Below are 24,325 nucleotides of genomic sequence, written 5' to 3'. Positions count from 1 at the left end.
CATGGACCACGAGATCATGACCTGAGCCGAAGTCGGCCACGTAACCGACTGAGCCACTCAGGCACCCCTTTTTTTCTTTTTTTTAAACAATATAGTGATTCGACAGTTCTATACACAGTGCTCATCGTGGTAAGTGTACTCTTTAGTCCCTATCCCCTATTTCACCCATCCCCCCTTCTACCTCCCTCTGGTAACCATTAGTTTGTTCTCTATAGTTAAGAGTCTGTTCCTTGGTTTGCCTCTCTTTTTTCCCTTTGTTCATTTGTTTTGTTTCTTTCATTCCACATGAGTGAAATCATATGGTATTTGTCTTTCTCTGATTTACTTACTTCACTTAGCAATATATTCTCTAACTCCATCCATATTGTTGCTCTTCCAGACTCAACTTACAAGGCTAAAACCAGACAAGGATACCACATGCCACAAATTAGAGGCCCATATCCCTTAGGAAATTAGATACAGAAGTTCTCAATAAATACATTGGCAAACTGAATTCAATAACATATTAACAAGATCATACACTAGGATCAAGTGGGATTTATTCCAGGCATGCAAGGGTGGTTCAGCATCTATAAATCAATGTGATATATCACATTAATCAAATGAAGGGTAAAAATCTTATGATCAATTTAGTAGATGACAAAATTCACCATCCATTTATGGAAAAAAAACCTCTCAACACTGTGAATATAAAGAAAACATACCTCAACATAATAAGGGCCATATATAACAGATCCACAGCAAACATCATACTCAGTGGTGAAAAGCTAAAAGCTTTTCCCTGAAAACAATGATGCCCATTCTTGCTATTTTTATTTAACATAATACAGGAAGTTCTAGCCAGAGCAGTTAGACAAGAAAAAAATAAAAGCATTCGAATTGGAAATAAAGAAGCTAAAACTGTCACTATTTGCAGGTCACATGATACCATATACAGAATACACTAACGACTCCACCAAAAACAAACAGAAACCAAAACTGTTAGAATAATAAATGAATTAGGTAGTGTTGCAAGATGCAAAATTAATCTGCAGAAATCTGTTGCATTTCTATACACTAACATGAACTATTAGAGAAATTTAGATAACAATCCCATTTACAATTGCATCAAAAAGAATAAAATACCTAGGATAAATTTAAATGAGGGGAAAGACCTATACATTTAAAACTCTAAGACACTGATGAAGGAAATTGCAGATGGCACAAATAAATAGAATACTCCATGCTCATGGATTAGAAGAATTAGTATTTTCCAAATGTCCATACTACCCAAAACAATCTACAGATTCAGTGTAATCCCTATCAAAATTCCAATGGCATTTTTCACAGGACTAGAGCAAATAATTCTGAATTTTGTATGGAACAACAAAAAACCTCAAATAACCAAAGCAATCTTTAGAAATACAAACAAAGCTGAAGGTATCATGCTCCCTGATTTCAAACCATATTACAAAGCTATAGTAATCAAAACAGTATGGTATTGGCATAAAATAGATACTAGATGAATGGAACAGAATAGGGTGTCCAGAAATAAATCCATGAATACGTGCATGGATATATTTGTTATATAATTTATGACAAAGGAGCCAAGAATATACAATGAGGAAAGAAGAGTCTCTTAAGTGCTTTGGAAAAACTGGACAGCCACATGCAGAAGAATGAAACTGGACCACTATCTTACACCGTACACAAAAATCAATTTAAAGTGAATTAAAAACTTGAACATCAGACCTCAACCATATAACTCTTAGAAGAAGAATTATGTAGTAAGCTCCCTGGCACAGCCTTGGGAATGATTTTTTGAATCTGACACCTCAAACAAAAGCAACAAAAGCAAAAATAAACAAATGGGACTACATAAAACTAAAAAGCCTCTGCACAGTAAAGGAAACCATCAATAAAATGAAAAGACAATCTAGTGAATGGGGTAAAATATTCACAAAAAATATACCTGATAAGGGATTAAGGTCCAAAATATACAAAGAACTCAGACAACTCAATAGGAAAAAAAAAACCACGCAAATAGTCCAAGTAAAAATGGATAGAATATCTGAATAGATGTTTTTCAAAGAAGACATACACATAGCCTATAGGTAAATGAAAAGATGCTCAACATCACTAATTATCAGGGAAATGCAAAATAAAATCTTAATGGGATGTCTCTTCACACCTGTCAGAATGACTATTACCAAAAAGACTAAAATAACAAGTGTTACCAAGAATGTAGAGAAAAGGGAATGCTTAGTGCACTCTTGGCGTAAATGTAAACTGTAGAACTACCATATGACCCAGCAATTCCGCTTCTGGGTATTTATCTAGAGAAAATGAAAACATGAATTTGAAAAGGTATATGCAGCTTCATGTTCACTGCAGAATGATATACAATAGTCAAGGTAGGGAAACAACCTAAGGGTTCATTGATGGATAAATGGATAAAGAAGAGGAAGAAGATATGAGATATATAGGCAGGCATGCACGCACGTGCGCGCGCGCGCGCGCACACACACACACACACACACACACACACACACACACAGAAATACTATTTAGCCATTAAAAAAATCTTGCCATTTGCAGTAACCTGGATAGACCTTGAAGACATTATGGTAAGTGAAGTAATTGAGCCAAAGAAAGACAAATACCATATGATCTCACTTACATGTGGAATTTAAAAAACAAAATCTCACAGATACAGAGAACAAATTAGTACTTGACAGAAGCATGAGGTGGTGAGTTGGTAAAATGGGAAAAGCGGGTCCAAAGTATAAACTTCTAGTTGTAAAATAGATGAGTCCCGGGGATGTAATGGATAGCATGTTGGCTAAAGTTTATAATAAATACAATATTGCATATTTGACTGTTGCTAAGAGAGCAAATCTTAGAAGTTCTCATCAAAGAAAAAAATTTGCTGTAACTATATATGGATGGATGTTAACTAGACTTATTGTGATTTTTCATATATAAAAATCATATTACATTGTACACCTGAAACAAATATAATGTTATATGCCAGTTATATCTCAATTTATAAAAGTGTGAAATATGAGGGGGAAATCCTGTGAAATTTATGTTTATATTTTTGTGACCTCCTTAGATCTTATGCATACCTTCACATAATGTGGCTTAACTTCAAGACAAACTAGTGTATTCCAATTCAGTTCAATTCTGGTGCTAATTACCTGGAATTACTGTAAACCCCATGGGTTAGAGGTATAGTCCCCATCAAGACTCCCCTCACTTCAGATGCCAGCCCCAAGTTCATGGGCCTCCAGGCTACCTGTACTTCTGACCAACTTGCTACAAATGTGGATGAATTCCTACTACCTCCTTAAGATTCAATAATTTACTAGAATAACTCACAAAACTCAGGAAATTTCATTTTAATTACAGAGGATACAAATCGGGTCAGTTGTAGAGACACATAGCACAAGGTCTAGGAGAATCCTGAACACAGAGCTTATGTGCTCTCTTTTCATGGAATACAGGTGCAGCACCCTTTTGGTATATCAGTGTGTTTGCCAATAAGGAAGATCCACCTAGTATCATTTTCCAGAGTTTTTACTGGAAAGTCATTATGTAATGAATGATTGACTCACTGGACACATGACTGAATTCAGTCTCCATCCACTCCCCTCCGCAAAGGCCAGGCTGGCTTCATGCCCCAATTCTCTAAATACATGGTTGGTGTTTCAGGTGATAGCCCCTTCTTGTTAGCGTAATCTCAAGTGTGAGCTGTAGGCCCACTATAAAAAACAAAAACACACGTATCGGTAAGGAAATTGTGAGGATTTATAGGATGTCTTCCAGGAATGAGGTACAAAGACCAAATTCTTCATTTTATAATACATGCTTACCAAATTGTTTTACTACGCTTTTATGAAAAATAACGTACCTTTAAGCCAAAGTTCTTTTTTTTTTATGAGAGCCTATACAGGTTTTCCCATAATTGCTTCAAAACTATGTACATAAAACGGTATTGTTGCCAAGATATTATATATACTCTCATGGATCATTAAAGTATGTAATTATGTTCATATTAATTATATGCAATTGTATACACAAATATATTTATGCATGTGTGTATGTATATACACACATTTTCCTAAAATAGTTGTATATATACTTTGGGTACTCTTTGTCTCTAAGTGAGTTTTCTTAAAACTGTATCTTTAAAAAGATAATACCAATAAACTTTCTAGTATACTTGAGAAGAGTAACTTTTATAGTAATTTTCTCTGGGTAATCCCAGAAACATATTAAAGTTAGGCTAAAATAGATAATGTTATTTGATGGTACATCATATCATCTAAGATCATTAGAAAAATTAAGTATTCTGCATAAGAAAATTTTCCCACATGAACAAGATCCTTTTAAATTTTTGAATTTCCTCTGGCAGCATTTCCTGCTCTGCCCTTGTAACCTTGAGAATTAGCTCATGGTAGGAGTTGAGAAGATCCAAGTGAGGACCCAGTGACCCTCCTGCAGAGTCACATGCACAGTCTACCAGGAATAGTTTCCTGGTAGCTGTTTCACTGGCTCAGGGACTGCAAATTCCAGGATTTTTGTTGTTTGGAAATTAGACATCCTGATAAGTGGGGCTTTATTCCCAAAAAGTAGAGCATTTTATGAGAACCTGTGTATTCCCTTATGCATGAGACATTGTGAATTAGGGTACTAAAAAGCTTTTGAATAAAATACTCATTTTTTTTTCTTTCTGAAGCCCCTTTCTTTAAATATTTGGAGGGTTTTGTTGTATTAGAAAATATATAAACTTAAAGCTTTAATGTCAGTGTTATATCAGATCCATTTGAATTTGAATAAAGAATTTATCACTCTTCTAATGTTAGCAGCATAGTTCCTAAAAAAGGTAAAATTTTTGGAATTTCAGATTCAAACTAAAAAATATAATTACATTTAAAATGTAGTCAATGTTTATTTTAAACATGTCTTTGAAATTAACCAATGATAGTCAACTTATTGGGAACATTTTTTTCTGAAAATAATTGCTTATAAAGCATGTATCCAAGTCCCTACATTATTGGTTAAGTATGCTAATTGATACGTCTTCTAAATGCAAGTATCTCCCCAGAATATTTGATTTTAATTTTGTAATATGTATCTGAAAAAGACAAGAAACACTTTACACACCTGCATATTATATGCATAGTAAATTATTCTACTACTTATTTTATTTCCACTGCATTTAAGTAACTATGTGAATTTCCCATCGTGTATTTCATTTCCCTTGTAAGCCATTGCTATTTAATTTTCCAAGCAGTAGCATTTAGAATTCTCCATTAATATTATTTGCTGAGTGCATTCTTCACCTTGTTTTTTTACTGTAATCTACTTAACAGCAATGCCACTATGATAATGCTGTGGACCTAACATTCTTATACTGTATATCACATTATATTGTGATTGTTTATGTATTTAACTCCACCTTGAATTGTGATGCCCAAAGGATATGAAGCCATATTTCCTGTCATTTTTTGTAAATTCCATCCATATTATGGTTGGCAGTAGTTACTGAGGAAATGTTATTTGAACAAGAGAGCCAATGGAAGCCTAAGTTCTCTGGTTCTGTACGTCACACACCCCCCCATCTGTCATCAGATAATGACTCTCACATGCTCCTAACATAAGAAGGCTTCCTATAGGGTCACCTAGCATTTTTATGACAGATAAATTTCCCCAGCAGCATCTCACCACGAAGATTATGAAAATAGTTAAACCGGAAAAGCTATCTCATAGTTTGAAATCTAGTTCCTTCTTCTAAGCATTCTGCATTACATGTGGATCTTTTCTTTTCAAAAATTTCTCTAGAGTATCATCAGATAATAAAATTACAGTTGAGTGTGGAGAAGTATTTCATGTAGTAGAGAAAATAACAGTAAATGAATACATATTAATAAAAATCAACTAGATATAAGGTAACATTTAAAATGTTATTAAACAATATCACATGGTTGTAGCATGACTGCTGTTTCTTTATTCAGAGATTATTTCTATTATGACATTTCTCTGTTCTTACAAGTGATTTATCACATTCATAAACATACTTAAAAGGAGTAAATTTTTATGTAGGTCAATATATCTCAAAAAGCCTTATTTTAAAAAAAGGAGTTGGTTGATTGAAAGAAAGAAAGAAAGAAAGAAAGAAAGAAAGAAAGAAAGAAGAAAAAACAAAAGAAAAGTAAGGAAAAGAAAAGAACAAGAATGTATTACTTTGCTCTAGGCCCAGGCTCCACTTCAACAATATAAAGTGTTCTTAAGAATACATAGTTTTTCCTCCATTGTGTTTCCAAACTTTTCTGTGTGTTGTGCAGTTTCACTTAACCCTCGATATCAAGTTCTGATAAACTGGCTTCAATGAATTAGTGGTGATACATATTGAAAATAGTAAGGAAAAAGGGACGAATGTGTTGACTTTTAATTTCTGTGATTCCAACCCTGTTCAGTTGGCCTTTGGGAGATAATTAGTAGATCACCTGAGGCCAATCAGATTTGGCTTTCAGTTTTACAAACAAAATTATTGCAAAGGATCTGGTCACTATGAGCCCATCTTCTTGTTGTCATTGGTCTTGGGCTTTGGATCCAGTGCTCTTAAATACACACACGCACGCGCGCACACACACACACACACACACACACACACACACATTTCTTGCTTACTTTGACTACTGTATCAAAGCTTAGATAAGCAGCCTCTAGGAAACTATTTTTGCCTCTGGCTTTGTTTGTACTGGCTAGGCAGTCATTGATGCTACTCCAACAAATCTGGCTCCCCCTGCCTTCTACCTAGTTGGGTAGGTTTTGATGCTGTCTTGGATAATCTTTATTTAGACTCCTAAAGAAGAATGTTTCTTGATTTTACCCCCGCTGGCAATTTGGACATTTGTTTTACATCAGTAATGGCCATCCGTTTTTAATATATATGGGACACTTCACCAATTTTGATTTCTTTTTCTCAAGCTCTATCTTAATTACATGATGGGAATGGCTTATCTTGGTGAAACAGTGCATTGTCTCCCAAGAATACTACTTTTGTGCTTCTTTATCTGTGCCTTCCTTCATGAAGCTAAGTATAAAACATTTAAGTGACAGTAGACCTCAAGGAACCAAATACACTGTTTAAGATTTTGTTAACATAGAGGACTGATTTGGCCCTTGACTGCACACACCAGTTAGTCTAGTCTGGTTCCACTGCCTTAGAGAAGGCTGAAGTATAGGGATTCTGCAGAGATTAATGACATCTTTTCCCCACACCCCTTTAAGCTTTCTGCCTCTCCCTGGCTTCAATACATATTCACCAGCCAAAAACAGAGGTCCCTGTGGTAGTAGCCAAACAGGTGTTTTACCTATGCTGATAATAACTTTCAAGTCATCTCTCCGAAAGAATCCTGCCATCCTCTTAGGAGGAAGTGAGCCTACAACATCATCATGACTAAACTCATTTCCTGACGTTCAGCGTCTTCTCATACCATGTGACTCAGTTGTTTTTAGAGTGTTTTTTTTTTTTTTTTAATATCCCTTACAGCATGCACTCTGCATTGGCATTATTTATTTACTTCTTTGTCTCCCTAGGGGCATACTAGGAATTTCTATAGAGGTAGGCATCTTGTCTTATTCATCTCTGTATCCGCAGCACTTACTATAGGGTATGGCACTTGAGAGAACACAACAACTGCAATAGGACTGACAGAAGAGAGGGAGGAGTGCAAAGCAAGCAGAAACAAAATTGTAAAGTGCTAAGTACTCCCAGCTGAATTAGTCCTTAAAGAATTTAGCTGCTTTTATCCCAGTCTCTGAACCCTGTTCTTTCACTTAATAGACTCTTCTATTAATAACCAAATTGTCTGGTTTGTTCTGCTTTGTCAGAAACTACTGTGATAGAAGTCCCAATAGTAAATGATCTATTTGCCTCTCAAATGTACTTGAAAGAGATTTCCAGCCTTAGATTAAGTTTAATATTATGGTATAAAATGGTGACAACTTTCCTATGAGTGGGATTGATGACCCCATAATTAAGGGAAAGAGCCTGAGAAAGCAGTGAGGATTCAGTGTAAAAGTATTTAAAGTTGATTTAGGAAATGTTAGAAGAGAAAAATGCCATCTCCATGTATCAGGAATTCTGTATTCTTTTTTTTTAATTTTTTTAAAATGTTTATTTTTGAGAGAGAGACAGAGTGTGAGTGGTGGAGGAGCAGAGAGAGAGGGAGACCCAGAATCTGAAGCAGGCTCCAGGCTCTGAGCTGTCAGCACAGAGCCCGATGTAGGGTCGAACTCACGAACCGCAAGATCATGACCTGAGCTGAAGTCAGATGCTTACCGACTGAGCCACCCAGGCATCCCAAGAATTCTGTATTCTTTATGTGAAGAAATCTGAGAAATAAAATCTATGTGGAATCTATCTTATCATATCCATCAATATGCTTATTCTGATGGCCAAGAAAGTGATAAATCAGAGTCAAATCACAGGATATTTCCCCAGAGAAAAGTGCAAATATAAAAATTTTTAGTACCTGGGATTTAATCTATGATGTTATTGGGTTATTCACTAGAAGGGCAAATTATTAGGAATCAGAAACTCATTTTTACCAACTTGCCTCTAGGATAGACTTGAACAAGTTGATCTATTTCACACTAGTCAGATAATTGGAGAATTTAACATTTTCAAAAAGACCGTCAAGCTGGGTGCTTAAATATCATGTCTTGTTAGGGAACTAGATAGAGGTAAGGGATTGGGCTGATGGACTTTTTTACAGTTGTTCATATCCCATAAGACTGCATTTAACCCATACTTACACCTTCCTCAGGGCCTTCTAATATCAGAAAGGCTTTAAAATAATTATCACACATTTTGGTTCCTCAGCATCACCCTTCTATGCAAAAAGGAATGCTCTGCTACAATTGTCGATGAACAACTTTCTTCATAGAGGAAAGTAGATGAAGACACATCCTTAGGTTCTTTACACAGCCCTAGATGAACAATTTGAAATGCTTCCAAAAATTGATCACAGTAGAGTACTTGAGTAATACCAGTAGCCTTCTTCCAGGTGCAAAGTACCTTATGGATAGGGACTGTTTCTTTTTCACTTTGGGTAAAAACATAATAATAATAATGGTGATGATAACAGATAATACGGATTTGAAAATCTGTTTTAAATATGTAAGTATGCATGTGTGTCCTGTGCTTTGTTTTAAATATGTAATTTAATCTATTCTCTCAGCAACCCCAGGGAGGAGTTACCCTGGTTATTTCCAAGTTTTAGATGAGGAAAGTGAGTTTAGTGAGATTAAATAACTTTCCCAGCTCACATAGCTCATAAATGGCAGAATTGAAATTTAATAAGCAATGAATATGTTTTCAATTGATGGTCTTCCTTTATCAAAAAAAAAAAGTCTTGCTTGATAAGATTCTATTTTCTCAAAGATCTCAACCCATAGGGGCCTTTGCCATATCTATTCTTGTTTGGAGTCAGCCTAGATCTTTTTGTCAAACAAATACAAATCATCCTTCCCCTTTCTGTGATTCTTGTCCAGATTCCTTGTACACTGTGGGCCATTTTCTTTTTTCAGTCTGTTCATTTTGCTATTACTTTATTATATAATTTCAACCTTAAGAAACATATTTGAGAAAACCAGGTACAATTGGTTAATGAGAAAATCATTTTTAAACAAGGCTCATAATGACATAATTTAATTTTTGTTATGTATATGAAATTCATAAGTAGCTTTAAAGATTTTTTTTAACATTTATTCTTTTTTTTTTTTTTTGAGAGACAGAGGGAGACAGAGCATGAGTGGAGGAGAAGCAGAGAGAGAGTCAGACACAGAATCCAAAGCAGGCTTCAGGCTCTGAGCTGGCAGCACAGAGCTCAATGCGGGGCTCAAACCCACTGACAGTGAGACCATGACCTGAGCTGAAGCGGGACGCCCAACCCACTGAACCACCCAAGTGCCCCCCCTAAGTAGCTTTACATATAAACCTTGCATACGTGAACTATTTCCCATGGGAAACAAGGCAAAAATCAAGATTGCAAATGATGATAATTTTAATAGTTTAGAACTTTTTATCTATTACTCCCAAAATTAGAAATAGGCCCTTAAAACCCATCTCCAGGATTCAACATTTTAGGCAGACAGTCACACCATTATCTGAATAAAGCAAACTGGATTAATACCTATTGTATCCTTTTTACTCTTCTTTACCTGGCAATCTGATCAAAAGATGATTCACCGATCTGCACCCTCATTCCTTTTGAGCCCTGGCTCACAATTCATCTCTAGGAAATCTTCCCTAATTAACTATACTCTGTTCTGATCAGCCTTTTTGCTTTATACACTTTCAGTACGGTCTGGCACCTAGCTTGTAGGGAACAGAAAAGCATATAACACAGTTTTTACGGAGACAAAGTTTTAAGTGAATGTGTGCTTCTACTGTAATCATGAGTGCATTGATTTTATATGTACATACATTATATATACTGTGCATGTGGTTCTCCTCCTCTGTTCTCAAGCACTGTTGGCTAGCACGGTGATACTCAGGATTGTGCTGGGCCCCTAGCTAAGCACCGGCTTATTTGTCAGCTCTTCCAGTACGTTCTCCTGCTCTTCAGAAGCTGCATGCAAGCTGCTTAGTAAACTGTTGATAGAGGGTTAACTTCATCCTCCTCATCTCCTTCACTGAAACCTACTGTCTTTTTTGCTTTCTAGTAGATAAAAAAGGCTAAGTTATTAAAACTCAAGGATAAGTTTCCCACTTAATTATCCATGGTGACAATTGACCTTTTCCTCCAAAGTATTATGTTTAATTCAGTCTGTTGGAGACTACCAATTTTAGTTGTACCTTACTTATTGTGTCTAATAAATTCTGGCATGAAGGATACAGAGCCAATGGTATATTTATATTCAATGAACATTTAATTTAACATTTTGGTTACTTGCCTGTACTCTGACTTGATTTTCTGCTCTGTAATGATCCAGTTTTCTTCACCTCTTGTGCTTGTAGCAATAAGAAAACCGTTGTGTTGTGTTTTCGCCCCTTCCATACGTAACAGCATGTTTATTTCTGATAGTGTGAGACTTCACCTCTGCATACCTTTGACTAGCACACATAAATTATCATATGCTGAATTTAATGAACTATTACATGTTCATATTTTCAGTATTAAATATAAACATCCAAACTGTGAGCCACACCTTACATACACAGCACATTTTGTTACATCATCTGCTGTCAAGAACTGTGACTTTGTTATTGCCCCCTTAGGCAACTCTGTCCTTTTTGTGTCACAGACAGCAGAAAGCAGGACCTACTCAAGGCAAAGAGACCTTCAGAGCTCCCTTCCTGCCTAAATGAAGTCTCAAGGTTCCAATTTTAAAAGATCGAAATGGAAGAAGGGGACCCCAGCATAGTGCAGGAAGGTACAGCCATCCTGCGAGGGGGTATTGAGCTGCACCGGGCCTCCAGAATCTGCCCCTTCTTACTGATCCATGGGTGACCCTCATCCTCAAGCTTACAAGATGGCCACTCTGCCTCCAAGCACTGCATGGGTATTTCCAAGCAGGAACAATGGTGAAAAGGGAAGCAAAGCTGCCTTCTACCAGACTTTGCCTTCTATTAAACAGCTTTCCCAGAAGCTCCACCCTATTACTTATATTTACATCTCTTTGAACAGAATTAGCCTTTAAACAGACTGGGAAAATATGCATTTTTAGGTGATCCATTGCCATTCTGAGTAAAACTGGGGTTCTTTTGATGAAAAGGAAGGGTAAAAGGGATATTTGATAAGTAAATAGCAGTGTCTGCTTCAAGAATAATTAGTCTCTACAAAAACAGGTTAACCTTGACTGAATTCCAACTAAAACAATAATTAAGAAACTGGCCTTAGTGTCTATAGCTTAACTTCAGAATCTACATTTTGAAGTGAAATTTAGCAGCATATAAAGAAAATTAATATTTTTTACCACTAGAAAAAATATTTAGAGACTTTAGCTTTCTTAAGCCCAGCTCAAGGATAGAAAAATAAATATAAGAATTGTTTTAATTCTGAAAATACTCTGCAAAAACATCTGGTGATTTTTTTCTACCAGGAAGGTATTTTCCCTTTGGAATGTCTCCTATTATATAAAATGGGATTAAGAAGTAGTCATGGGACTCTCAAAGCTTCCTTTCAAGGCTCCTTAATTCTAAAAGACCTGGATAGAAAGACAGACTGATAGCATTTTATCAGATACACACAGCCATTTTGATCCTGTACTGGGGTCATTCAGTCTTTTGGCAGGATTTCAGGCAAAACACTTGAGTATTTTCCTAGTGGACGAGCTCCACCTGTGTTGGGTATTTTCCAACACTGATGTGACTCAGTCCAGTTTAATGCTGAGAGTACAAAAATTACATCAAAATATAGTAGACTGTCGTCTTAATAGCATTTATTTTAGTTTTCATTCAGTTTAGACACTAATTCAGAAAATGCCTGAGCACATGATTAAGCAAAACAGGCAGCTGCCAGTGTGATGAAATTTGGGAACTCCAGGAAAGACCTCCCTGACAGACATGCCCTTTTAGTCGTGTTGAGAGGAAAGGCCGCTAAGGCATGTTAGGTAAGTGCATGCTGTCCCTACAGAGAGGAGTTCGTTTCAAAATAATATTCTATAACTGTCAATATCTTAAAGGAATGTATCAAATGATTTAGTATAGGCATTTAGGATATAGGTAGAACCCAAGACAGATAAATCCTGGTGAGAGTAAGAGCAAAGTCCAAAACAACATGACAGTAGGGATGCCAGTCCACCTGTAAGTAAAGTTGAACATGCCCAAAGTAAGAGTCCCAAAACCAATGGAAAGGTACCAAGACACTCTCACTGCTTTACACTCTTGCCCTCAAATTGCCTGGGATGCTATGGCTTTTATCAGAAGGGAGAATACATGTGTGTGTGAGTGTGTGCGCATACGTGTGCATGCACATGCATGCACATGCACACACATAATGGATTGTTATTCAGCTATTGAAAAATAATGAAACCTGCTGTTTGTGCCATGTATGTACCTTGAGGGCAGTATGGTAGGTGACATAAGCCAGACAGAATAAAGGTAAATAGCATATAATGCAGTTATATGTGGGATATTTAAAAACAAAACAAAATTGAACCAAAACCAAAACCAAGCTCATGGATATACAGAACAGAGTGGTAGTTGCCTGAGGTAGGGGTTGGGAGGTGGCTGAAATGGGTGAATGGAATAAAAAGGTACAAATTTCCAGTTACAAAATGAATCTAAGTCATAGAAATATAATGTACAGCATGGTGACTGTAGTTAATAATACTGTATTGCATATTTGAAAGTAGCTAGGAGAGTGGATCTTGAAAGTTCTCATCACAAGGGAAAAAATTGGTAACTATGTATAGTGACAGATGTTAACTAGATTTACCATTTTGCAATGTATATAAATATCAAATCATTACCTTATGCCTGAAACATGTTATGTCAATTGCATCTCAATAAAAGAAAGTATCAGATATCTGTATATATTTAATTGTTTAAGGACCCCCCCCCCCCCTTGTTGAAGAATACATTCCTCTGAACTCTAAGAGAATGTCTCTTTTATGTATTATTAGAGTGGGTAGATTTGGGGAATGTTTCCAACACATGTCTCAATAAGCAGATGATAAAGCCAGTTGATATCTTAAAACTGATTCCTGTCTTCCCTCATGTTATGCTTTCCATTGTGCTTTTAGGCCTCACTTTGACTCATCCCACTTTCAACCATCTAGAGTCAAGTAATAACTTCTACAAGACACATCCACATTTTTCCTCATGACCATGTATCCAATTCCACACAGTCTAATCCTATTCCTCCTTGATTTGTGTAGAAGGAGATCATGTCTAGTCTCTTACAGATCATAACTGTTCTAGGACTGAGTTATACATTGAAATGTGTTCTTAAACCCTACCCATAAGCATCTTTGTGTTATCATTGGCAAGGGTGGCATGCATCGGAAGTCTTTATCACAACACTGAATTCAACACACAAGACATTGTCAAATATTCTCAGATTCATCTGAGTAATGAATTATAGGAGTAATACAGACAAGGGGTTTGGAGCTTTGTAAGCCGTTAAGAGAAATCATTCACCAAAATCATAAAGTTTTTGAAAAATAAAGAATGTCCTCCCTTGTTCTCTCTCTCTCCATCCCAGTTAAAGGACAGGAAGACAGTTTTAAATATATCAAGTATTTACTTTTTGTCTGAAAATTTAATATCTTTATTTGGCTTTGTCTGAGCTGAGCTACAACCAATATGTTTTTTAAAGGAGTTTGTTGTTTCTTTGTAGGTGCAAGCCAGTTATGTGACACACTATGAAAATATCTTCTCCCTGTTCTGGGTTCTGGAGCAGCTTCTTCAAAAGGAAACCCAAGAAGGCAACACTTCAGGTATAGGGCCTGAAGACCAAGAAATCCAGAAATTTCTTCAAAAGCATGATGAAACTATTTTCCAACTCTCTGATGCATTTCCTTTATTTACCTTTTATTTATGGAGACTAGGCATTCTCTTGAACTCAGTTGAAACTGTTGAAAATAACTCACCTCCTTAGCAATTTACTAAATGTCAGAAGCATACTGAAGTATGAAGATCTTCTGCTTAAAATATTTTCAATAATGTTTTTTAAATGAACATTTTAAATGGATCTCTAAACATAATCATTAATTCAATAGTTTTAAATTGTGTATAAAAGATTATGAGTCCTATTTCTATACTAAAATCAGCCAGTTTCAGTTGAGAATGCCCTTATTTCCATGTAACTGTATTTTACAATATATTACTCAATGTAGTCTCCTCTATTATTCTCTATAGTGGACATTAATTGCCTATCTCATAAGTGATATTTACATTTTAAAAGATTTATATGTAATAGATACTAAAAGGGAACAGATCTTAAAAGTTTTGCTGCTTTATCAACACAGTCTTTAAGTGGTTATAAGTGAAATTTTTAAACATTTTTTACATAGTGTAACATATCATTGTCTATCATCTTAGGGGGAGTCATGTAGAAGAAGAGTCTTTTACATTTATAAACCTAATGACCCTCAGTATCATAAAATCAACATACCTCTCAAGTCATCTGAAAGTACTAACTCATTGCTTAAAATGTTGTTTTCATTTTGTTTACTGTATATAATATTCCTGTTATTATTAAAATGTAGTTAAACCATGTATTTTTGTCATTAATATTTTACAAATTTTTACAAATCTAACATCTGTCCAGAAATATACTTTATACTTACTGAAAGTATATTTATACTTATTAAAAGTTTTAGTTGAATTTTCCAGTTACATCAACTTTATTTCAATTATTAAAATCATAACCAACTAGCTTAACAAGTACACATTATGTACTTTCCTATGGTGCAATTTAGGGCACAACAAATACAAATTTGCTTTCTTAATTATGTGTGATACTGCTTCATAAGTTAATTACCATTCTTAAATGCCACTGGTCTTTAAAAAAAACAATGTACAGAAAAGTATATCATCATCTACCATAGTTATTTTTGGAATTATTTCTGGCTTTGTAGGAAACTGTTTTTTTATACTGAAACTCAACATATGTACCATTCACCTATTTTTATGAAACAAACTACTACAAAATCTCAGTGGCATACAACAATAAATATTTATTTCTCAGGTGTCTGTGGGTCAGTCATTTGGGGATCGGCTCATCTGAACTGGGCTCTGTTGGAAAGCTCTTCTTGCGTTGCAGACCCCACTGGGCTAGGTTATTTATTATAAATTGGACTTTGGTCTCTTCCATTTGTTCCTACTCTGGGGCCCAGCTTAAGAGGGAGGCAGCTACTCAGGGCAGCAACTCAGGTCTTCTGTGGCAATGACAGATTGGTGAAAGGAAAAGGGCTAGGTTGAGAAAGTTACACTAATCTGTCTACGTTCATAAGCCAAAGTACACCAAATGGTCAAGCACAGAGAACCCTGTGCCCAGAGTGGGAGAACTTGCAAAGCTACATGGCAAAGGGCATGGATATAGGAGAGGATGGAGAATTGGGGCAAATTGTTCTCCACACATACAAGTTGAGCACAAGAAGTGTAATCCATATCTTGAATTAGGAGGATTTTTTTCTAATATTTGATTCCTGGGATTTGAATAGTTGATGACACTACACAAAATCCACTACCCATGACATCTCCCCATCCTTACTCTTAATGATTAGACAAAGTTTGGTAATTACATAAGCAACAGCAGTGGCCCTTTTCCACTGCAGTCAGCTAACACAATGTTCCTAAGAAGCCTTTTGTAACTAGAACAGATTTCTTAATTCCAGTAGTCTTCAAAGCTTCATTGTCTGAAAATTAGTCTAGAAAATGTATTTATTTTAGAGGAACAGACAAGATGTTGAGATCATCATTTAATGTACAGAATGGAGATACATTTTACTTCCATTTGGTATTAATTTTATGTAAACAGTTAACTTTAATCAGTTATATGATACCTAATCATTATCCTGGGTTTCAATTTCCAACAGTGTTAACTGTCCAATATTGAGGTCTAAAAATGTTGGTGAAAAGAAGACAAAATGAGACATCTGTATCTCTGTTTCAGTAAGATGGTGTAAGAGAGAATGAATGAATAATTTAAACTAGAATTAAAATTATTTAAGAACACTGTAGCAATTAAGATTTGATTAATGTCTAACTTTATAATTAAAATTTGGGGGATAAGAATAATGGAGACAGTAGAAATTAGGCAGTGCTGAAATTGATTTTAGCATAGGATAGGAAATAAAGAGAACCACATAATCCTAAAAATGGAAGAAATGATAACAATGATAATAAGTGCCAACATTCATATAGTATAACACTCATGTAGAAAGATACAGTAGGTGCCAGCCAGCACTTAGCTAAGCATTTTGCCTGTATTTGTTCATTTAATTCTCCCAACAACCCATGTGATAACCTTATTATCTCCATTTTAGAGATGAGGAACTCAGCAAAGGAATGTTCAGCAACTTGCCCAAGTTTACACCACCAGGTGTGGAAGACTTAGGTTTCACCCCCAGGAATTCTATCTTCCCAGTCCACACTCCTGATTAATCTACTTACTACACTTCCTTCTCATTACAAATTGTGCCAGCACTTCGTGAAAGTTTCATAAATACCACTTCTTGGCAATTGTCATCAAAGCCTTATATGCCTTCAACTACAAATCTTACACCATGGCAGTGATGAGCTTATTTTGGATTCTTCAGCCTCCGCAGAGCAGTTGTTCTATCTACCATCATCTTGGAGCAACAGCTTATTTATTCTTTTCTAAATTCTTATTCTTTTTATAGTAGCATTTATGATAGTAAAAACTCTTTAGGTAAGTTACAGATAATCTTCAAACAATTATGTTCTAAAAAATACAAAGCTCTCTTTAAAGATGGGCTAAGTGAACTGTCAGGCTACAGTGCTCCACCTGGTGGGGAGAGGAAACAAATCTGATTGTTTTATCCTTGGATCTATAAATAGATATTGGTGGTGTGTAAGGCAATTCTTTCACAAACTTGTACTTTTCCATTATATTTGTTGGCATCCTACAGATAAGGGTAGTTATCCTAGAGAGACAAGGAAACAAGCCATTTACATTTCCAGAATTTTATATAAATGTGTAGATTTTTAAGAAATATTGATGGTTCTAGCTCATGATAACTTGGTTTCATTTATTCATCAAATATTATGCACCAACTTTGTGTACAAACAGGTTATCTGCACATATGAAAAATAAACATGCTAAGTTTTAGCTTCTAGCAAATTTATAAAGCAGAGCTTTCTTTTAGTGGTCACTATAATGATGCAACAGCATCAATAGCTTGTATTTTCTGAAGGAGATAATCAGAGTGAAAATATTTATCTGCTTTTGAAAAAAAAAGATTTTTATTATCGAAAGCCAATTCATTCTTTTTAAATTATTTATAGAATTGGACAGCACTAAATTTATCTGGTCAATGAATAGGCTGCTCTTTTAAGAACTGCCTCAGTATTATGGAGTATGATTGACATATAGGAAATGATGTTGGCCTCTTTTTTTATTTTCTGTTTAATATGAAAGTCCTTTAGTTTTAAGAATCTATTACTAATAGGAAACAAAGCTTGTATAAAGATAATGTAAGTCTAACATTCAAGACACTGAAGTAATTTTATAATTCATATATATATATATATATATAGAGAGAGAGAGAGAGAGAGAGAGAGAGAGAGCGCAATATTTTCTTTGGATATTTTAATATAATTTTTGTTTTAGTTGCTTATAGGTTGGTGAACTTTGCTGTATTTCAGTCAGTAGTTCCAAATGTTCCATAGCCAATCCACGGGGGCATCAAGATTTATAGATAACATTAACCTCATTTGTCTCTGATCTATATGTAAAGCAGTGGTTCTCAAATATCATCCCTAGGCCAGAATTATCAGCAACACTTTCAAACATGTTAGAAACACAAATCCTTGGGTCCCGCTCCAGATCTACTACAGAATCAGAAAGGCTAGGGTGGAGCCAGAAATCTGTGTTTTATCAAGTCCTTTAGGTGATTCTGATACCCACTAATGGTAGAGAACCATTGCTATAATCATGGATTTTACTGACAGGAAGGCTTAATACATAAAAAATCATTCACAAAATAGAAATCCAATCATCCCAAGTTATTTAACTGAAAAATTTTTAGCATTCCCTCTACGTATGTGCCTTAAATTCCAAAGTAGGATTTGAGGAAACTTAGTTATTCCTAATTCACTTAAAATGAGTAACAAATTTACAAACATATCAGTCAACCTGAATAGCACTTTAAACAGTTACCATCTTTACATTTATTTCTTAGTTACTTCACTAAAATTACTCCCTATTGGTGGCATTTAAAAAAATTATAATTCAACTTTATGAGATATAAATTAACTATAGCTTTCTGTATTAGTCTTTGGTATAAAATGCAGAGAGATGTAGATGTGATGGTACTTCACTCTTAAGTGGGCACCCCCAAATATCAGAATATTCATCTTATTCCCAGAGATGTTTTTATAGATAAGGTAAATATAGCCTAGTTATGAATACATTATTCTATATCACAGCCATAGAGATGAAATTCTACCTTCTTTAAATCCTTCTGGAATATGATGAGATATAAATAAATAGTTAATAAATGATTGCTTATTCTCAACTCTTGTGTTTATTTCCACCACACTGCATCCTTACCACATTACTGTGAGCTCCAAGTTGCCTAAGGACAGAACCCTTGACATAATGAAGGAACAGAGAGCTATCACTGCTTTAACTTTAACAACTTAACCATTAAGACATTTTCATGAATGATTAATGATTTCAGGAGCATTAGAAAGGCCAGACATTCAACCATCAGGGAAAAGGATGTATTTGTTATTTTGCTCTCACATACACATTGAAATTCAACATTTGTTTTGTAAAAAAGAGATCTAAAAATCTTTTCAAAGGAATTCTAAAGTTTGGAGGGGGAAAAAAGTTTCCTTTCTTCTATTTTACCTTGTGTCCTTTAAGGGGTCCCACCACAAGGAGTGGCTACACCTTTGGTATCTTTTTGCCCTGACTTGCATCAAGGATGTGAAGAGGCCCTCAGAACTGACCTGTCATGACCTTCCTTTCTAGAACTCCAGTCAGGACATTCCTCTGAACAGAGGGACCTCAGGCCTTTAAAATGTGTGGCTTACTCCCTTCCACAGTGGCCCATGACCAGGAAGTAGGGTTTACCGGATATGACCACGCACCTTATCTTGCAACTTAATATAGTCTAGGAAAGAGCACATCAGAGACTAGACTGAGAGAATATGGTTAGTCCAATTATTAAAAAAACAAACAAAAACAAAAAAACAGCTGGAAATAACCCTATAGAAATGTGAGGATGACTCCAATTCCAAATAAATATACTGATATTATTCCTATGTAAAAATTTAATAATAATTTCTGAAGTTAGTATGATCTTGGCTCATGAGGTACTTTGCTCTTAAACAGATTCTCTTCCACACATATCATATAAGCCATGTGCCTTTGTACTGTCACTTGATTAAGGCTGGTAATAATACCCAGCATAATAAACCCTTGGCATGTGCTAGGCACTCCACCAATTTCTTTAAATTTATTGTTTTGCTTAATCCTTCTAACAATCTTTGATTTAAGTATATTATTATCCCCAGTTAGATGAGGAAGCAAACACAGAGCATGTAAGCAATTTGCCCATAGTCACAGGACTGGAAACAGAAATCAAAGCCATGATTAAAATAGCAACAAGCCACTGAGTCAACAGTCTTCACTCTCTGCACTCAACTATCCACAGCTGCCACACTCTGTGCAAAAATAGAAATTGAGTGAAGAGAATAGTTACCCTGGAAGTAAAACTCCAGTTTTCATTCTTTTTAGAGTTCTTCTTAGGGGCACCTGGATGATTCAGTAGGGTGTCTGGCTCTTGATTTTTGGCTCAGGTCATGCATGATCTCATGGTTCATGAGTTCAAGCCCCACATTGGGCTCTGCACTGACATCATGGAGCCTACTTGGGATTCTCTCTTTCTCTGCCCCTCCCCTTCTCTCTCTCTCTCTCTCTCTCTCTCTCTCTCTCTCATAAATAAATAAATAAACATTAAAAAAAGTTCTTAGACATATTCTTCATGCACTTATGAGAATTATAGTAGTAGGAAATTTACACTCTATTAAGTAAAATCAGATGATTGAAAGCATCTTGTCATGTTTGGAAACATAAAAGAAGTGTGGTAAGAGGTTTCCAATTGGTTGCATTTGAAACAGATATAAATTCAACTGTAGTATCTGATTGTTTTGTAAGCCAGTTTAACACTTTCTAAGGAAACGCAAGTTAAATCTTCCAAAATGCAAGGATCAAGATCAGACAACCGTGTATGGATTAGAGTTAATTCCTAAGTCTTAGACATGGAAACAAATAATACACATGAAGCATAACTTCTCCATACTGGCTCCAAAATCATACTTTTTTGTTGTGACTATAAAGAAAAATATCCCTATTTCATGATTAGAATTGATCAGTATAATCCTGTTGACAATATTTGACATTTCTAAAGCATCTTATGAAGTAGAAAGAAAATGTCTTCATAACTCTTTACATCACAGGGGAAAACATATTAATAAGTAATGAATTAAAAACATCTCAGTGATATGTTCTCAAAGAAAGTTTAGGCAGTTCTTGTTTAGTCATTTTCCTTCAGTCTGGGGAAAAGAGATGTGAGGACTGTTCCTTGCACTCTGTCTTGTCAATCAGCACTACATCCAGTTCCATTTGAGAGGCTTTCTGTTTTTACCATACAGAAATACACAGAAATAACAGTGAAGCCCAGAAGAGAATACATTGTAGAAGGCAGAGATGAAAAGGCAGGTTGTGGCTTGTGGGGTAATGGAAGAACAGAGAACAGAGGGCCATCATGGCCAAGCCATACTGTGACCTGACAAGTAATTCAACACCCTCGCTTCCTCATTATAATATAGAACATTTGTTTTTCAGTTTTAAAGTATAGAGAACAAAGAGTATCTGTATTTCTGCTCGGGAAATGTGTTTCTTCAGAATGTATGCATTGATGATTAGATCAACAACGTTAAATGCAACTACCCATTATTACTGAATGTTATTGCCAAGCACAGGGGGTTTTGTCTCTTTGCTGAAGGTCCTTCAGTGATAAACTTTTTTACACAGTTTACAAGGTCCAGTAACTGAGAGTTAAAAGATGAGGATATCACTATATCCCTGTTATATAAATAAAACCTCCATTTCTTCATTGTTAATTTTAAAAAGATTAATCTCACCACAATATTATTTATGTGAATGAAATAAAAATATCAAACACTTTATGAACTGCAAAGTAAAAAAAAAATAATAGTTTCTACTCTTGTCAGTGCACTAATATTGCACTGCATGTTAACTAAAATATAAATAAATAAATAAATAAATAAATAAATAAATAAATAAAACTAAGAAAATGAGCACTTAGATAGTGTCTTTTATGAACCAACCACTCCTCTCAGTGCTTTACATGTTACTTTTTCATTCAATCTTCATAGCTAACTCCAAAATAGGCAATACTATCATTTCTTTAGTCTCATTTTACAAAGGAGGAAAGAGGCACAGAAAGGTTAAGTGACTGGTATGGAGTCATACAAACAGGAACAGAGATAGTGTTAAACATTTATTTATTCCTATTTCCTGCTGTTCCAAGACTTTTACATTAATTATAAGTGAACTCATAGTTGAGTCATACAGAAATTCAACCCCTGCCTGAATCTCTTCCTACTCAACTTAAATTTAAGGGTGCCTACGATGATTATGATAATCAATAAATGTTAGCCATAAGTCTGTGTGCTAGAAACTATGTAACATGCTTTATTAGATAATTTAATTTGCTGTCCTGCCGTAGATAAATCAGTCCTTTGAGCTCTTGATTCAGAGAGACATAGTGGTATATTTAGGAGACATCTTTCTACCAACCAGAGAGCTCAGGAATGGATTTCACCTGACTGAACCCTCAGCAAACAAATTCTTTGCACATTGTTCACATGCCGGACTTTTTGCCCTGGCTCCTGATTGTCATTCTCATTCCCCATTGAATCTGGATCTTCATCCGGAATGCTACCAGGGCAGTGGACAATAGTTCTCCTTTTGGAAATAACATCTTAATTTCCTTTTGTGTCCTATGTCCCTACCCCATTGTGCAGAGTCTTTTTTAATACTAAAAAATCAAGATGCCTTTATTCCTAGCTGAAAGGTGTTCACATGACACCAGTTAGGTCATTTGGAAATTCCCTCTCGAAAGTCTGAATCCTGTGCAGAATCACTGAAACTAGCTGTAGTTTATTCATTATAGCAGCAACACACTAGTGGTACTGCTGAGCAATTTTTGCTGCCAGACTCCCAGACTACCTGCTTTCTACCTTTTTCTAAACCTGACCCTTCAGCTTTCCAGTTCAATGTGTGAGCTAACAGATTTTCTTTAATGGCATTGCTTTTCTGTCTCTGTTAGTCAGAGATGACTTCTATAGCTTAGAACTGCTGATCCCTAACTAATATGCCCATAAAACTGTGGTCCTGTTACCCTTGTTTGTTCCTATGAATGCTCCCCATAACATGGCTGGACCATTCTTCCCGCAGTTTTCTCTTACAGTTCTAGCATCTAACGACATTCTGGCTAGCGGATACCTGCATCAATCACAAGAGTTCCTGTGAACTATCACTTTGTTAGTCACCTTGCACTAAAGACCACTGCTCCTTGAAGCAGAAGCTACCCAGGCACACATCATTTTCCAATCTAATCTGCCTGGATTGAGTTTAAATTCTGCATGACTCTTGGACCTTGTGATTCCAAATGGTAACAACTTCATTGGCAGTCCACTTCCCCCAACTGTGGACAGACATCAGTTGTGCTGCCTTTTACCCATGAATCTAGCAATTTATGAACACAGAAGACCTTATTACAGAAATGCACCATTACCTTCACTGGGCCATTATTCATACTTTCTGGTTTGTGTATTTTAAAATATCAAAAAAATTTTAACTTAAAAGAATCTTGATAATATCTAGTTATTGCCCTCATTTTATAGATGACAAAATACATGCCAGAAAAATTAAGCAGTGACCCCAAGTCACACATAGTTGATTGGCTAACCCAGAACTACTTTTTTAAAATAATTAATGTAGGTGGGTTTGATGTCTGGCCACTACACTTTGAACACTTTGGAAGAGTCCTTCAAAACACTGACCCTGATGTGTAGCAGAGTTAAATAATGTTTCTGGCACATAGTAAGTGATCAATAATTACTGACTACATTGCTGTATTAATCCATGAATAGCTATTGATTTCTTCATTCCCTCTCACACATGCGAGTTAGAAGCCTAGGAGAATATTCTGCAACGACGGTCAGTGTCCCAAATTGTGAACAATGTACACTCAAGTAGGTTAATGAATATAAGTCTAAAGCACTCACTACCACTTTCAGTCCAGGCAACTGCCCTTCACTTCACAGAAGTGATGACCTAATGCAGATCTGCAATCTAGCTATGTAGGCAGATGTATTCTCTTATGCAGCTATCTTATGTTCAAATGCTGTTACCCAGGTAGAAAATGAGCTGAAATTCAGAAAGTTTTCCTTAGGGGAAAAAAAGAATATTACCAATTGCAAGTAGTTATAAGCCAAACAACAGTACATACTACAATAGATTAATCTTGGATTAAGAGAATTTTGTCCTGATGAAAAACCTTATCTCCACCTATAACATAATTTTTATGCAAAATA

At 35.5% G+C, this 24,325-nt stretch overlaps 1 protein-coding gene across 2 annotated transcripts in view; it reads left to right on the top strand.

The window, feature by feature from the left end:
• Positions 1–14,985, top strand: part of MEI4 (meiotic double-stranded break formation protein 4) — a 209,232-nt gene extending 194,247 nt beyond the window's left edge. For both annotated transcript variants that reach the window (XM_019442701.2, XM_053904705.1), the window contains exon 5: positions 14,340–14,985. In XM_019442701.2, coding sequence (XP_019298246.1) covers positions 14,340–14,600 — 261 coding nt within the window. In that variant the 3' untranslated portion in view covers positions 14,601–14,985. The remainder of the gene's footprint in view (positions 1–14,339) is intronic.
• The last annotated feature ends 9,340 nt before the right edge of the window (positions 14,986–24,325 follow it).

Source organism: Panthera pardus, unplaced genomic scaffold (genome assembly GCF_024362965.1).
Source record: "Panthera pardus isolate Hobbes unplaced genomic scaffold, ASM2436296v1 HiC_scaffold_17, whole genome shotgun sequence".
Lineage (NCBI taxonomy): Eukaryota > Metazoa > Chordata > Mammalia > Carnivora > Felidae > Panthera > Panthera pardus.
Note: the sequence above shows the minus strand (reverse complement) of the source record. Positions and strands in the feature narration are given on the sequence as shown.